Source organism: Protopterus annectens, chromosome 15.part0 (genome assembly GCF_019279795.1).
Source record: "Protopterus annectens isolate FY-2018-M chromosome 15.part0, PAN1.0, whole genome shotgun sequence".
Taxonomy (NCBI): Eukaryota; Metazoa; Chordata; order Ceratodontiformes; family Protopteridae; genus Protopterus; species Protopterus annectens.
The window spans coordinates 281,098,616-281,116,278 of record NC_056749.1 but is presented as its reverse complement, the minus strand read 5'-3'; the positions used below and the strand labels follow the sequence as shown (position 1 = coordinate 281,116,278).

General features: G+C 45.3%; 1 protein-coding gene across 1 annotated transcript in view; it reads right to left on the bottom strand.

Moving 5' to 3' along the window:
• LOC122789643 (A-kinase anchor protein 17B-like) overlaps positions 1–17,663 on the bottom strand; it is a 699,729-nt gene that overhangs the window by 118,646 nt on the left and 563,420 nt on the right. Inside the window, exon 5 of the mRNA XM_044057053.1 lies at positions 8,808–9,027. Within this exon, the coding sequence (XP_043912988.1) occupies positions 8,808–9,027 (220 nt within the window). The remainder of the gene's footprint in view (positions 1–8,807; positions 9,028–17,663) is intronic.

Below are 17,663 nucleotides of genomic sequence, written 5' to 3'. Positions count from 1 at the left end.
TATCTTGAAAACCCGCAGCTGTCGGGTCCTTTAACATTTCACTCGCTTCCTTGATCAAGTCCCTTTGAAGACGAGTAAAATGGCATAGGTAGTTCAGCGACGCATGGTAAATGTCGCTGGAGAACATCCGCTTCCTACCTGTCCATGGACCTAGATTGCTTGTTAGGTGGATGGACAGGTACTGAAGGATCAGCTAGCTCCTTCTTAGTGGCAGCAGCTACCACCATAGCATCCACAGAAACTCCTTTTGTTAAGAACTGTTTGTCTGCTGGTGCGTTATGAACTTGGAGGGCCTCCTGGGAGTGGGGTCCACTGAATCAGGAGCCGGCCATGCCTTCTTAGCAACCACCTGCATGACGGGGTCAAAGGGGGACACCCAGGAGGTGGAAGGGCGAGCCAAACGCCTCAAGATACACAGATTCATCCTCCAAAGGGTTGAGGGCTGGCCAATTTCCCTCTGCTTCAGGATCTCTAGAATGTCTGCAAATGAGACATCTTCAGAAGGGAACGGGGAACCCTCAGAATCATCCAAATCTGTGTCAGGCGTGATGGACTCAGGTGAGTCAATGTGTTTCCTCTTACACTTCCTCTTCCGAGGGGCTCTTCTGCCAAATCAGGAGAGGCCTCGAAGAGGATGAAATCCCACAGGGGTTCCTGAGGAGCTGGCTCTCTGCGGTCCGGGATGAGGGAGTGAGTCGACTTGACCTGAGGCACCGTGAGGGAGGGCGGACGGAGCAGACTGTGGAGTAGAGCCAGGCTCTAACACACTCCGCATGACCTCGAATGCACCCCTGTCAGGCAAAGCCAGAGGTCCCCGCTCCGAAGCTAAGAACCTCCTCGGCACCGACAGTGATGGCTCCGAGGCCGATGTCGAGCCGAACTCACCAGCGCCGAAGCACCGAGAGGGAGAGGGGGTCGGACAAGGGTCCGATGCCACTCACCCTCGAGCCGACGAGGAAGTCCGGCGCCGAGATTCTTCCAAGGAAGAAATCGGAGCCACGACGGAGCCAAGACAATTGTATCGGCTCAGGCGCTATCACAGTCTCGGTTCGGCGTGACCCGGCTCGAGCTCAAGAGAGTCGAAGGAGGAATATATTGATGGACGGGGCAGGCATCGACTGATGAGTCGGGCTCTGAAGCATCTGGGCCAGTGCCTCGGACTTAAGAAGTCGACTCACTACCCTCTGAAGGTCATGATCCGACAGCCTCGATGACCTAGAGGAGTGAGATCTTTGGCTCGTTCAGACAGCAGGGGAGATCCTGGAGCCGAATGAACGGAGCCAAGAGATGGTGACCTGGACCTCTTCCTAGTTGTCGGCTCCGAAGGTCTGGTCGGAGCCGACACGGAACTCTAATACCTCGGCTCCAGCGGAGCGAGGAACCACAGAAACTGTGGACTGAGACTCAACGGCTCCAGCTGGACCCGATGTAGACAGAGGTTTAGAAACCTTAGGTCTCGGCTCAGTTGTCGGAGCGAAGACCTAGATGCCTTAGAGGGCTTCCTGTAGATACAGAAAGGGAATCCTCTGGCTTGAGTAAGCCCCTTAAAATTAATTTATTTTTTCTTTCCTGCAGGACCCTGGGGCTGAAGCCATGGCACACAGCACAGGAGTCCTGCAGGTGCAAAAGTCCCAGACAGTAGACACAAGAAGTGTGAGCGTCTGTGAGAGACATTTTCTGACAGCACGCATCACACTTCTTGAATCCGGAGACCTATGCTTCTTTAGACATATCTACAGGTGTAATCACACGCACAGTCACAAACACACTAATTACACCCTGTCTAGTTTAAAATATAATAAACCACTAACTAGGTTTTTAAAAGAAAAACACACACTCTCCACTAGGGAAAGAAAAAAAAGGCCTGTAGGCCCAAGGGAAGAACTTAAAGTTCGAGGGAAAAAAACAGGAATTTTAAAGAAAGGGGATAAGAATTTCTCTAAACTAAGGGAAATACGTAAAAATATTAAAATTAAAGGGGTTTTAATAGACTAAGTACACAAGAAAAGTCACTTACCAAGAACCGGTAGAAAACCAACACCTCGATAGCTGTAGCGGCAAACGAGATCTGAGGTAACTCTCGCCTAGCATTGTGGGATATAAGGGGAGCCTCGAGCCGGTGGAACCAACTCTCGAGCTTTTAGAGTGGCCGAGTCGGAGCCGAGGTCGGCTCCGAACCCATCCAGCAAGAATGAAGGCGAGATAGACAACTTAACATCAAGGATTAAACACATTTATTTAAATGTCCACTTATCTACTTTAAATATACTTTTCATCTCTAAACACTCAAAGAAGGAAAGGTAAACAAAAAATAAACCCAAAGGTAATAAAAGCAATCCCTAGACAGACAACAGTAAATCAATGAACATCTACGAGCAAGCCTGAAAAGTCAATAATTCTTAAAGTGAAATACCACTACTTAAAAAAAAAAAATACATAAAACACAAATATATTATAAATTGTGTGTGTGTGTGTGTGTGTGTGTGTGTGTGTGTGTGTGTGTGTGTGTGAGTCCCCAAAAGGGGTCTTATCTGTCTGATAGGAAGCCTTGGTAAACTGTTGCTCCAGAAAAGACTCAGAGATGGATCTTGTGAGATGGTAAGAATGTACTGGAGATTTTTTTTAGTCACTCTGGCTGCTTCTGTAGCTCCCTCCAAAAGGGATTAAGCCTATGGGCAGCTACAGTGACTGCGTGGAGTTTTGGGAAACTGGACAGGTACTGTAACTTTGGCAAGATACAACCCACACGATACTGCAGCAGTGAGAATGACAAACATCTGATGTTTATGAAGGGGTTCCTTCTACGAGGTGCACAGATGTCTCTAAGATACCTCTAAAAAGAGTATTAGAAAAGTACAGTTGTGTACCTACCATAAATGTAGATGTTAGAGTGTATTCACTGTTGCAGTCATTACTCTTGGGTTATCCTGCTGGCAGGCTACCCTCAGTAGGCCAGAATTCCAAAGTCTAGGTCCAGCGTTAGTTGCTGTTGCCTCTTCCCTGATGTCAGTGCGTCAGGGGTATAAAAGATGCAGCTGACGACATTTTCTTCAGTTTTTCTTGCCCCAGATGTCAGGTGCCCCAAACAGGTAGGCTGAAAAAAATATACCAATAAGAAATGCATGCACAAAAATAACATTTCCTTCATCTACAAGCAAATACACCAAAACGGCTGTATAGGATTGAGAACTGCAGATAAGTCCCAGCAAAGAGAAGGGGGATGGAGGGTGGGTAACCTGGACTGCAACAGTGAATAAACTAACATCTACATTTAAGGAAGGTACACAACTGTACTATTATGTTCATGTTTCACTGTTGCAGTCATTACTCTTGGGTAGAATCCCAAAGCTGAGGATGGGTGGCTGGGCTAAATAGGATTAGGAGAGGCTATGAGGCCCTGCAAAACTGCAGTGGCGAAGCCTGCTCTGGACTTGGAGTAGAGAGGCAAGTGGTAAGTGCTTTGTAAAGGTGTGCACTGAACTCCAAGTTGCAGCATCTAAGATATCTTTGGTTGGTACTCTTCTGAGGAAGGCTGCTGAAGTGGCTGCTGCTCTGGTGGAATGAGGCCTAATGCCCTTAGACACTGATTTGCCATGTTGTAAATAGCAGAAAAGGATGCAATGGCCTATCCATTTAGAAATAGTCTGTTTTGAGAGCCTTTCCTTGTGATCCTGCAGCATATGACACTAAAAGTTGCTCAGTCTCTCTGAAAGCTTTAGTTCTGTCAAGTAGAAGCGCAACTGCCGGTGTATGTCCAAAGAATGCAGAATTTTCTCACCCTTATTCTGTGGATTTGGTTAAAAGTAGGCAAGTGAATGGTTTGGTTGAGGGCCACACTGGACACCACCACCTTAGGCATAAATGTAGGGTTTGTCCTCAGAGAAACCCTGTCTGGATGAAAAATGATGAAAGGTTCCACAGCCATGAGTGCTTGTAACTCCGATACTCGCCTTGCAGAGGTTATTGCTAGGAGCAGAGCTGTTTTCCAGGATAAGAATTTTATATCTGCTGTTGATGCTGGCTTGAAAGGAGGCAGTGTTTTCCAAAACATAGTTGAGGTCCCAGGCCGGAATTGCTGCTCTCCTTGGAGGCCTAATGTTTTTGGCCCCTCTGAGGTACTGCCTTAAAGGATGAGAAAAGATAGGTGGTTCCGTATTGTAATGTGCTGAAATGGCAGAGGCATGAATCTTAATTGATGAGAAGGAAAGGCCTTTGTTCAGCATCTCAGTTAGGTATTGTAAAATCTGAGGAATATTTGGTACAGACGTGTCAATGCCTTGTCCCTGGTTCCAAGCACAGAATCTCTTCCATTTTTCTGCACAAGATTATCTGGTACTGGGCTTCCTGGTCTCCAAGATAACATCCATAACAGCTTTTGAAAGAGGAGTGTTCTGAATGGCTACATTATCCGCCATGCTGCCAGATTTAAGGTCCTGAGTTGGCTGTGCAGGATCTGATTGTTTTGTTGGGTCAGCAAGTGAGAAGTTTGAGGCAATATCCATACTGGACCTTGAGACATGCTCTTTATGGGTACCAGTGCTGGCGTGGCCAGTCTGGTGCAATCAGTATCATTTTTGGCTTTTCTAGTCTGACCTTTAGAAGTATTCTGGGAAGGAGAGGCAGTGGGGGAAAATCATATACTGTTAGATTTTTCCAGCTGAATGATAGGGCATCCACTTTCCATGCTTGCTTGTGATAAATCCTTGTGCAAAATATCTGCAACTGACAGTTGTGAGGGGAGGCAAATAGATCTGTGTCTGGGCATCCCCATTTCCTTATCATGCTGAAGACTTGTGGATCCAGTTTCCATTCGCGGGGATCCATGAGGTTTCTGCTTAGTTCGTCTGCCAGAGTATTTGTTTTTCCTGGCAGGAATTGTGCTTGCAGGTGAACTTGAAAAGCCAATGCTGTTTCCCATAAGGTCATTGCTTGTCTGCAGAGGGGGTAGGAATGTGTACCTCCCTGCTTGTTTATGTACCACATGACCGTAGTGTTGTCTATCAGTAACTGTCCTGGATGAAGCTGGTCCTTGAAAGCTGTCAGGGCATTTTGAACAGCTAGCATCTCTTTTTGATTGATGTGAAGATGCATCTGGTTTGCAAGCCATGTGCACTGAATACATTTTCTTGCCATTTGGGCCCCCCCCAGGCATAATCTGATGCATCCGTTGTCTGTCTGGCTGTGGGTAAACTGAATGGCAGACCCTTGTTGTGGTGACAGGCTTCTGCCCACCATCGAAACTCCTGTTGTAGGCAGGGAATGAGTGCAATTACTGTCTCCAGGCTGTGGCAATGCTGAGTCCAAACACTTTTCAGATACCACTGTAGTTTCCTCATATGCAGTCTGGCATATGGAATTAGTAGAATGCAGGATGCCATGAAACCCAAGGCCTGCAGGATTTTCCTTGCAGATAAGTGGGTTTTTGTTGCCAATTTCTCGAAGTAGTCAGTTGTTTTGCTTGTCTGGCATGTGATAAGCCATCTGGGCAGTTGTATTTAAGCTTGCACCCAGGAATACCTCTTGAGGGCACTAGTTTTGATTTCTTTTCATTTACTGTGTACCCTAGGCCAATTAGTAATCTTTTTACAAACACCAGATGCTTTAGAAGAGTGTCTTTGTTCTCTGCTTGAATTAGGCAGTCGTCCAAGTAGGGATATATCTGAATTCCTTTTTGTCTGCAAAACGCAATTACTGGTGCCAGGCATTTTGTGAAGACCCTGGGCGCAGTAGATAAGCCAAAGGGCAGTGCAGATAATTGGTAATGCATTGAGCCAGCTATGAATCTGAGGTATCTTCTGCAAGACTGTCTGACTGGGACATGCAGGTATGCCTCTTTTAGGTCCAAAGTTACGAGCCAAGCCCTCTTGCCCAACATGGGCAGTAGCTGCTGTAGAGTCAACATCTTGAATTTTGGAACTTCCAGAAACGTATTTAGTTTAGACAGGTCCAGAATTGGTCTCCAGGTTTTGTCCTTCCTGGGTACTAGGAAAAGTCTGGAGTAAAATCCTTGCCCCTGCTCTTGTTGTGGTACTTGCTGAATGGCCCTCATGTCCATGAAGGCAGTAATTTGCTTTTGTGCCTCTGCCCATTGATTGTGTGGCAGGTCTGGCATGCCCTTTGACCTTGGTAGTGTGCGAAAATGGAACCTGTAGCCTTGGGACACTATGTTCAGGACCCATTTGTCTTGGGTAACCATTTGCCAATTTGATGAAAAAAGTGCTAGCTTTCCCCCTAAGGGGGCTGTCAAAAGAAAACTGCTTGGAACTGGTAGAGGAAAGTCATTGGGACTGTTTCCTGTAAGGTTGTGATTTGTCTTCTCCGCTTTTGGAGGTAGGAGGACCTAATTGTTTAGGCCTGTATGAGCCTTGGTGCTGAGATCTGCATGTGGGACGCCTTTATCTGCCTCTTTGTGGTCTGTCTGAAACTGGAAAGGACCAATTTTTAGAAGGCCAGTTCCTGCTAAACCTGCGTGGCTGTACCTGTAAGAAATTCTTGACTGTCTGCATGGATTTTGCTTTATCCTCCATTTTTTTCAACACCTCTTCTGCTTTAGTACCAAACAAAGTATGCTGTAGTGGTGCATCTAATAATTTTGCTTTAACATGATCAGGCAGATTCTGTTCCTTTAACCAAGCATGCCTTCTAATAACAGAACCTGTAACAGCGGCCCTGCAAGAGGCCTCCAGTGAATCAAAACCACATTGCAAACTATGCTTTCCCACTTGTTCAGTTGCATGCAATAAATCCTGCAATTCCTTGTTCTCTGAACATTCAGTATTTGTCAACATTTTCTGCTCAAGTAGTGACATTAAATATTGCTGATATTTAAGCATATGAAACTGAATTTAAAGCCCTTACAGCCAGGGTGGCAGAAGTGTAAACTTTTTCCCCCGTCTGTCTAGAGCCCTAGAATCCCTATCAGAGGGGACAGGGTTTTTTGCAGTGGAAGCTTTAACCCCCTTGGGACCCTGAGATATAGTTTCTGGGTCAGTGGCGGGGTTTTTATATAGGAATTTATGAGAATCCGGGACCCTGTAGTTATCTGTCTGGCTTAGCAGGTGCGGGGGGGTAAAGAGTCAGGGGACAGACCGGACTCTGAAAACACATCTACAATGTCTAGAACAGGTGGAATAGCAAGGGGTCTGTGCTGAGAAAGCAGAAAGTCTCTGAGCCTTTTCTTAGATTCAGAATAATCTTGGCTCTCCCAGTGGAAATGCTCCCTCATAGTATGCAGTGTTTCCTCAAAAGAATAATCCTCAGGAGGAGAGGCTGAAGGAATGGATTCTTCAGCATCAGAATCCTCATAGGGAAGCATGGACTAATCCTGTTCAGAAGAGGAATCAGAGGAAATAGATACCTGACCAGAAGAATCATACTCTGTCTCTTGCCTAGGCCTCTTATCAGAAGGGGGATGGGAACCCCTGATCAAAGTAATTAGGTCTTCGGCCATTTTGAGCATCTGTTTTTTAGGCATGGAAGTCCGAGTAGGAGAATGCTGTACTGGTTTCTTTGTCTTTAGAGCTGCTTTAGTCTTTGAAGCTGAAGATGGCTTAATATACAGTTGCGTAGGTCTGAAGACACCCTCAAAAGCCGATGCCAGTCGGCATCACGTGGGAGTTGGTAGCGGCCTGTGGCTCTGAGGTAGCGGATGCCAGGGGCTGCGAAAGCGCCTCACTGAGAACCAGCGACTGGCCTAATAGAGGCTTCGTCGGTTTTGGACCTCTGATGCCTATCCTTGTCCTTGTGTTTTTTGTAAACTCCGGTTGTCAGCTGTTCCAATGGCATTATATAATTAAATCTTCCGACAAAGTAATGAAATGCAAAATCGAACAGACGCTTGATAGTGCGTTGGTTAAATCTAGCACAAAAATGACAACTAGCAACATTGTGATCAGGGCCTAGGCAAGGAATACAGTAAGACTGAAAATCCTTATGAGGTATTTGCTTCCCACAAGAAATACAATTGCTAACTTTTTCTGACATCGGTCTGGAGCAAGAAGAAAGTTTCCCCAACGGGGTACTTAGCTTTAATGAAGACTTCGGTTCTAAAATTCGGATTTGAAAATCTCAGGAGTCGGCCAACCGGCACTTGTGAACTGCTTTTGCTTCAGGCACCACGCGGCAAGAAAGACTGAAGAAAATGGCGTCGGCTGCATCTTTATACCCCTGGCGAACTTGACGTCAGGGAAGAGGCGACAGCAACCGATGCCGGACCTAGACTTTGGAATTCTGGCCGACTGAGGGTAGCCTGCCAGCAGGATAACCCAAGAGTAATGACTGCAACAGTGAAACACAATGAACATTTATTTCTCCTAAATACCTAACACACAACATATTTATGTGCAATTGCATGTAATAGTTTATTGTAACATGGTTCACTAGACTAACTGCCTCTCGCCAGTTTGAGTTCAGATTAATGAAGTGAAAAATGTTCAAAAGAAAAGTTACTTAGTGAAGAAACGTACATGCCAACAGTTTCTGTACAACACTGGAGGCTTGTATTTGTGAAGTACAGCTATATTAAAAACAAAATAATACATTAACAAAAGTATTAATATTTTAATAGTTCTCATCTTTTGAGGAACTTGAGTGGTCTGAAGAGAAACCTGACCCTCACATAATACAGTAACACAATGGAATGCTTTACTGCTTAAGTATCAGATTTGGTTGGGGGGGGGGGGGTTGTAACAGGCCTTCACATTTCTAACCTAGCACTTTTTATCCAGCACAGCTGTAAAATAAAGTACCACACATTACTTAACATCAATCAGCAAAGAAAGGAAATAGCACTGAAACAGCCACTGTACCTTAACCTTGTTCAGAAGTACAGTCAGAAGCCTAATAGATGCCACCCTTCGTTGTGCCAGCAAAAATTTTCTTGTTTCCCATTCATCACTACATGGTTCCTCTGCAGTTTGGAGCTCCTGCAGCTTACGAAGGCAACGTTTTTCTTGTCGCTCTTTTTGTCTCTGTTCTTTTCTCCTTAACCTTTTCTTTTTACGTGCTTTTTCCTCATTTTCCTTTCTTCTCCTAAGCAAATACAAAAGTTTAGTAAGAACTCATTCATCTGTAAATAAGACTTAGCAACACCACCCAGACGATGAAAACTCATTGATAAACTAAATGCATTAAACACTTTTACAGTGTTAACATGCATTACAGTGCTGCATAATCTTTGTAATCCATCTAGCAACAAGTTTAAAGTTTTCAAAACAGAAGTCACTTATTTCCTGATCAGTTATAGAAAGAAATGGTGCAACAAGTTATACACTACTTTAACAATGCTAAATATAAAATAACCTTTTGTCTCTATGCATATTGATTTTTTGTCATTGTACTACATTAACCATTTTATGATAGCCTCCTCAAGTTTTTATAAGTGTTGATTTTTGTTTTGTACTACATAACCATTTATGTTTTTAAAAATTTAAAACTTTGTTGATTATACTGGAGCTTTTCTCCCCAGGCCTCTGCTGAAACAAGCTCGACAAGCCACACTGTTTCGCTAGAGATGGCTTGCACCTGTCACCCTTAGGCTTTCGAATACTGGCCAAAGCTCTTGCCAACCCCATAGTGCCTTTTTCAGGCATGGCTCAAAAAACAAACCCACCGCCGTAAATAGCACAAGTAACAAAAAACTGAGGGTAATGCTACTCAATGCCAGAAGTCTAAACCTCAAAATGCATGCACTCGAGGCACTCCTTAGTATGGAGAAAATCAATATATGTGCAGTAACAGAAACCTGGTTTAAGGCTCCAGAGAGCACCCCAGCACTACCAGGCTACAACTCGTACCATACATTTCGGCCACAAAACCCGGACCGTTATCCATATTCATCAAGGATACCCACACCTCCAAGTTACTGGCACAGCAAGATGCTTCAGAGATCATCCACGTGCAACTAACAACGGGCAAAACTGCTATTCAAATTATAGCTTGCTACAGATCACCCACCATGTCCCAGGACCCCCACTCTGCATTCCTGGAAACACTGGGAAAGTAAGATCCTACCAAACACCCTGATATTAAGTGATTTCAATTACCCAAACATTAACTGGGAGAACTACTCAAGTACAAACTCCCTCGCCCAACATTTCCTAGAATTTACAAACTCAAATGCCCTGGATCAACTGGTCAACACCCCCACCAGAGGTGACAACATATTGGACCTGGTTATCAACAACATGGGCGACCGGTGTTCCACACAGGTCGTCAACCCCTCGCTGGTTAGATCTGACCATAAACTAATCACTCTGGATATTCACATTCCGCCACCCCGGTCAAAGAAACACAGTGAAAAACTTTTCAAAAGCATACTTCACGTTACTTAAGACCGAGGTGGGAAGTTTCAAAGCCCCCATGCTAAAGGATAACACTGTCCAAGCTGTAAAATCCTTTACTAATGCACTCTACGGGCACCTACAAGAATGCATGGATCATGCTATCCCAAACAAAGCCAAGACTCACTCCAAGAAAAGGAAACCAGTCTGGTGGACCCCTGCCATAAACAAGCTACACAATAGGAGGAGGAAAAGAACAGTTTTGTACCTACCATAAATGTAGATGTTTGAGTGTATACACTGCTGCAGTCATTACACTTGGGTTATCCTGCAGTCAGGCGGTTCCCCAGTTGGCCTGAGTTCCAAAGTCTTGGTCCGGCGTCGGTTGCTGTCGCCTCCTCCCTGACGTCAGTGCGACAGGGGTATACAAGATGCAGCAGACGCCATTTTCTTCAGTTCTTCTTGCCCCAGATGTCAGGTGCCCCCAAAAAGGTAGGCAATTCAAATTGCTGATAAAACATACATAAGAAAAGCAATCAACAACTTTCAGTCACCAGCAAATACTCCCCATAGGTAATAAAGGGTAGAAGACATAGGTACGTACCAGCAAGTAAGAGGGGAAGGAGGGAGGGTAACCTGGACAGCAGCAGTGTACACACTCCATCATCTACACTTATGGTAGGTACAAAACTGTACTATGTTCATTGTGTTACACTGCTGCAGTCATTACACTTGGGTAGTATCCCAAAGCTGAGGTAGGGTGGCTGGTTCTATAAGGCATTAGGGGTGGCTATAAGGCCCTGCAGAACTGCAGTGGCAAAGCCAGCTCTGGATTTAGAGTATAGAGGCAGATGGCAATGCTTGGTGAAGGTATGTACAGAACTCCAAGTTGCTGCTTCCAAAATGTCCTTGGTAGGTACTCCTCTGAGGTAGGCAGTTGAAGTGGCTGTTGCCCTGGTGGAGTGAGCTCTAATGCTGTTAGGTACAGGTTTGCCATGGTGTATATAGCAGAAACGTATAGTGTCCTATCCATTTTGAAATAGTCTGTTTTGAAATGGCTTTTCCCTGTGCTCCTGCAGCATATGCTACCACTAATTGCTCAGTTTTTCTGAAAGCTTTGGTTTTGTCCAAGTAAAAGCGTAACTGCCTGTGTATGTCCAAAGAATGCAGTAGTCTCTCCCCTTTATTCTGTGGATTTGGATAAAACGTTGGCAAGTGAATAGCTTGGTTTAGAGCCACACTTGATGCCACCTTTGGCATAAAAGTAGGATTAGTTCTTAAAGACACCCTGTCTTGGTGGAAAATGATGAAAGGTTCCACTGCCATTAGTGCCTGTAATTCCAAAACTCTGTGCTGATGCAAATGCCAGGAGCAGAGCAGTTTTCCCAAGAGATATATTTTAAATCTGCTGTGTTAGCTGGCTCAAAAGGAGGTAAAGTTAATTTTTCCAACACGAAGTTGAGGTCCCAGGTTGGAGTAGGTGCTCTACGGGGTGGTCTTATGTTTTTAGCCCCTCTGAGGTACTGTTTTAGCAAGGGATTAGAGAAAATTGGTGGATCCGTGTTGTAATGAGCAGAGATGGCAGAGGCATGGATCTTGGATGAAAAGGAGAGGCCTTTGTCCAGCATCTCAGTTAAATACTGTAGTATCTGAGGAATATTTGGGACAAGAGGGTCAAGGCTGTGAGCCTGGTTCCAGGCACAGAATCTCTTCCATTTATCCGAATAGGCTTTCCTGGGAATATGCCTTCTGGCCTCCAGAATGACATCCATAACAGCTTTGGTGAGAAGCACTGCTTGCTTGACTAAGGAATCTTCCATGCAGCCAGGTTTAAAGTCTTTAGCTGGCTGTGAAGTATCTGATTGCTGTGCTGAGTCAGAAGATGTGGGATTTGAGGCAAAATCCACGGTGGTCCTTGTGCTAACTTCTTTAAGATTGGGTACCAGTGCTGGCGTGGCCAGTCTGGGGCAATCAGGATCATCTCTGGTTCTTCTTGTCTGGCTTTTACGAGTACCTTTGGAAGGAGAGGTAGTGGTGGGAAAGCATATACTTAGTTTTTTCCAGCTGAGAGGGCATCCACTTTCCATGCTTGTGGATGGTAAGTCCTTGTGCAGAATTTCTGTAGCTGGCAGTTCATTGGGAATGCAAACAGACCTATGTCCGGCCTCCACCATTTTTGTGTTATCATTCTGAATATTTGACTCAATTCCCATTTGTGGGGATCCATGATGTTTCTGCTCAAGTCGTCTGCCAGTGTGTTTTTCTCTCCTGGCAGGAATTGTGCTTGCAGATGAACTTGATAGGTTAGAGCTGTGTTCCACAAGGTCATGGCTTGTCTGCAGAGGGGATAAGAGTGAGTGCCCCCGTGCTTGTTTATGTACCACATAACTGTGGTGTTGTCTGTCTTTAGTAGTAGTTGTCCTGGATGCAGAAGTACCTTGAAAGCTATTAAGGGCATTTTGTACAGCTATCATCTCTTTTTGATTGATGTGAAGATGCCTTCGTTCTGCGGGCCACTTGCCCTGAATACATTTTCCTGCCATGTGCGCTCCCCAGGCATAATCAGATGCATCTGTTGTCAGTGTTTGCCTGGCTGTGGGTTGAGTGAAAGGCTGTCCCTTGTTGAGGTGACAAGCTTGAGCCCATCATCGAAACTCCCGTTGAAGGCAAGGAGTTAGTGGTATAACTTGTTTCCAAACTGACAGTGTTGAGACCAGATACTCTTTCGGTACCATTGTAGTTTCCTCATATGCAGTCTGGCATATGGAATTAGTAGTATGCAAGATGCCATGTAACCAAAGACCTGCAGAATTTTTCTTGCAGGGAGTTGGGTTCTTGTTGCCATCAACTGAAAATATTGTCAATTGTCCTTGCTTGTCTGGCGTGAGACAAGCCATCTGGGCCGTTGTATTCAAGCTGGCACCCAGGAATATTATCTCTTGTGAGGGCACTAGTTTTGTTTTAGTTTTCTGTGTACCCTAGGCAACTTAACTTTTTTACAAATGCCAGATGCTTTAGAAGAATGTCCTTGCTCTCTGCTTGAATCAGGCAGTCGTCCAGGTACGGATAAATTTGAATTCCTTTCTGTCTGCAAAATGCAATTACTTGTGCCAGGCACTTTGTGAAGACCATGGGCGCAGTATATAAGCCAAAGGGTAGTGCAGAGAATTGGTAGTGCATTGAACCAGCTATGAATCTGAGGTATCTTCTGCAGTTTTGCCTGATAGGGACATGCAGGTATGCCTCCTTGAGGTCCAAGGTTGCGAGCCAAGCTTTCTTGCCCAGCATGGGAAGAAGCTGCTGTAGTGTCAACATTTTGAATTTTGGAACATCCAGGTAGGTGTTTAGAGAAGAAAGATCCAGAATGGGTCTCCAGGCTTTGTCCTTTCTGGGAACCAAAAAGAGTCTAGTTAAATCCTTGTCCTTGCTCCTGTGGTGGTACCTTTTGAATAGCTCATGTCCATGAGTGCTGTAATTTGTTTTTGAGCCTCTGCCCACTGATTTGGTGGCAGATTTGGCATTCCTTTTAACCTTGGCAGAGTGTGAAAGTAGAACCTGTAACCTTGAGATACAATGTTGAGAACCCATTTGTCTTTGGTGATCATATGCCAATTGTGATAGAAAATTGCCAGTTTTCCTCCTAAGGGGGCTGCCAAGAGAACTGTTTGGCAGCTGTAGTGAGAAGTCATTGAAGCTGTTTTTATAAATGGTTGGGGCCTGTCTTCCCCTTCTTTCTGGCCTGATGCACCCCATTGTCGAGGCCTGTAAGGACCTTGTGGTTGACCTCTACCTCTTGGACGTCTGTATCTGCCCCTTTGAGGTCTGTCTGTAACTGGAAAGGACCAATTCTTTGTTAGCCAATTTCTGCTAAATCGAGGAGGCTGAACCTGCAAGAAATCCTTCAGCGTTTGCATAGATTTTGCCTTATCCTCCATTTACTTTAATACCTCTTCTGTCTTCACTCCAAATAACACATCTTGCTGCAAAGGTGCATCCAATAGTTTTGCTTTAACATGATCTGGTAACGTATGTTCTTTTAACCAAGCATGTCTTCTAATGACAGAACCTGTAACTGCTGCTCTACAGGAGGCCTCTAAAGAATCAAAACCACATTGCAAAGTATGTTTTCCCACTTGTTCAGCTGCATGCAATAAATCCTGCATTTCCTTAAAATTAGGAGGATCCGAGTCTGGAAGCATTTTTTGTTTCAACTGAGACATCAAATATTGCTGATATTTTAGCATGTGAAACTGGCAATTTAAGGCCCTCATTGCTAAAGTTGAAGATGTATATACTTTCTTCCCCCATCTGTCTAATGCTCTGGAATCACTGTCAAAGGGGACTGGATTCTTTGCTGATGAGGCCTTAACCTCTTTGGGGCCCTGAGAAATAGTTTCAGTGTCAGCAACAGGGCTTTTATAAAGAAATTTGAGAGTCAGGGACTCTGTACTATCTGTCAGGCTTAACTGGGGCTGGAGGTAAAGAATTAGGATTTAAGCTGGATTCAGTATACACATCATCCACAATATCCAACACTAGCGGAATAGCAAGGGGTCTGTGTTGACGTAATAAAAGTAAGTCTCTAAGCCTTTTCTTGGATTCCGAGTAATCCTGGCCTTCCCAATGGAAATGCTCCCTCATCGTATGTAAGGTTTTCCCAAAGGAGTAGTCCTCAGGCGGAGAAGCTGATGGAATTGATTCCACAGCCTCAGAATCCTCATAAGGGGTAAAGAGTATCCTAGGTCTGAGGATTAATCTGAAGAGATGGATACCTGGTTGGATGAGTCATAGTCTGCATCCTGTCTAGGCCTTTTATCAGGAGGGGGATGGGACCCCCTGATCAGTGTGATTAGGGTCTTCGGCCATTTTGAGCATTTGTTTTTTAGGCATGGAAGCCTGTCCTGGAGAACGCTGTATTTATTTCTTTGTTTTTAAAGGAGGTTTAGACTTGGCAGAAGATTTAATGCTTAACTGAGTAGGTCTGAAAACACCCTCTGAAACTACGGGTTAAGCTACTCCGGATCCCTCTGAAGGGTTAGTTTCGGTAGGCTGAAAATCTTGTGCGTCCGAAGGCCCAGCCATCTCCACGTGGGAGTTAGAGGCAGCCTGTGGTTCTAAAGAAGCAGTCGTCAGGGGCTGCGAAGACGCCTCACTGAAAACTGGAGAACCGGCGACTGGCCAACAAGAGGCTTTATCAGTTTTGGGCCTCGGATGCCTGTCCTTGTCTTTGTGCTTTTTATGTATTCCGGTCGTCTGAGGTTCCGACGGCATGGTGTAATTGAATTTTCTGCCAAAATAATGTCGGGCAAAATCAAACCGACGTTTTATAGTAAGCATGTTAACCCTAGCACAAAACTGACAACCAGTGACGTCGTGGTCTGGGCCTAGGCATGGGATACAATAAGAATGGAAATCCTTGTGAGGTATTTGCTTCCCACAAGAAATACAGTTATTAACTTTTACTGACATTGGTCTGAGGCAAGAAAAAGTTTCCCCAACGGGGTACTTAGCTTTGTAGAAGACTTCGGTTCTGGATTCGGAATGAAAATCTCAGGAGTCGGCCGACCTGCACTTGCGAATTGCTTTTGCTTCGGGCACCACGTGCCAAGAAAGACTGGAGAAAATGGCGTCGGCTGCATCTTATATACCCCTGTCGCACTGCCGGACCAAGACTTTGGAACTCAGGCCGACTGGGGAACTGCCTGATGGCAGGATAACCCAAGTGTAATGACTGCAGCAGTGTAACACGAACATCTAGTACAGAAGAGTAAAATCCCAAGAAGAGAAGACATCCCTGATCAGCATCAGCAAGAAACTACGTTCCCTCAAAATCATCCAAGGCTAGCTTCGAAAGAAAAATTGCCATGGACTCCAAAGATAACCACAAGGCATTCTTTAGCTAGGTCAAGAATCTAAGTGGCAATTTTCAGATCTGTTCGGAGTTGGTGCAGAATGGCACAAAATACAATGAACCGACCGATATAGCAAACATCCTGGCAGACAGGTTCAATGCAAACTTCACCCCCCTCTCACCCCCAAAAGGGTCCATAACCATACCAGAAGAATGTAGTGTCCCTGAAATCAGAGACACTCAGGTTAAAACAGCCCACACCAAAGCCAAAAACACAGCATCAATGGGACCGGACGGTGTCCCAGGCTGCATCCTACACCAGTTCAAAGATGAACTGACCCCTCACCTAAACACACTGTTGAAACTCAGCCTCTCCACAGACTACGTGCCCACAGAGTGGCGCACAGCAACGATTATTCCGCTCCACAAAGGTGGAGCCACAACGGACCCCGTGAACTATCGCCCTATAAAGCCCGACTAGCTTGGTCTGCAAAGCTATGGAGCACATCATCATGGATCTCTAACAAAGACTTTGGGAACCTCCAAACACTGGACCCTACCCAGTTTGGCTTTAAGGGCAGATCATGCCTCCTAAACCTGCTGGACTTTTGAGACCGTTACCAAGGCTATAGACGGGGGAAAGGTGGTCCACACAGCCTACCTAGACCTCGCAATGGTCTTAGACACCATTCACCAACTCAGGTATTCTAGACAAACTCACCAGCCTGAACATAAACCCCTACGTCACGAGATCGGTTGCCAACTGGCTTACGGACAGAACCCACATGGTAAGAGTTGCCGGAGCAAGGTTTGACTAAACCTGTTACAAGTGGCATTCCCCAGGACTCAGTCCTAGGACCCCTCCTGTTCGGCATATACTTTTCAGAGGTACAGGCAAGCACAGGAAGACTATGGCTGACCAAGTTCACAGATGACTGTAAACTAGGGGCTATAATTGACTCTGGCTGACACAGACATCCTCCAAAAGGGTCTCACTGAGACAGATACCTGGTGTCAAAACCATGGTCTCAAGCTAAATGCCAAAGTGCATAGTCATCCCCTTTGGAAAAAACAAAGTACCCACAAACTACCACATAGGTGGCAGCCCCCTAAATATGGAAGACACAAGGGATCTGGGGACCAAGTAGATAGTAACCTCTCCTTTGATAATCACATTGTCAAAGTGGTTAGAAAATCCTATGTGGCCCACCTAATCACAAAAGGGTTTGCATCCAGATCGAAAGAGGTCATTGGGCCCCTGTACACATCACTCAGACCCATCAGAGTACAATGCCCATTTGGGATGTACCTTACAAGACACCTGCAACAACTGGAAAGACCACAGAAGTACCTCACCAAGAGCAACACTGGCCTCAAGCAGATGCCCTATGCAGCTCGATTGAAGAAACTCCAGCTGTACTCGTTTGCATACCGCCTACTCAGAGGTGATGTCTGCCTGACATACAAGGCCATGTCCAACCCAGAATTGATGGACATGCTACACCTAAAGAAAACCATCCCCTCGAGCCACA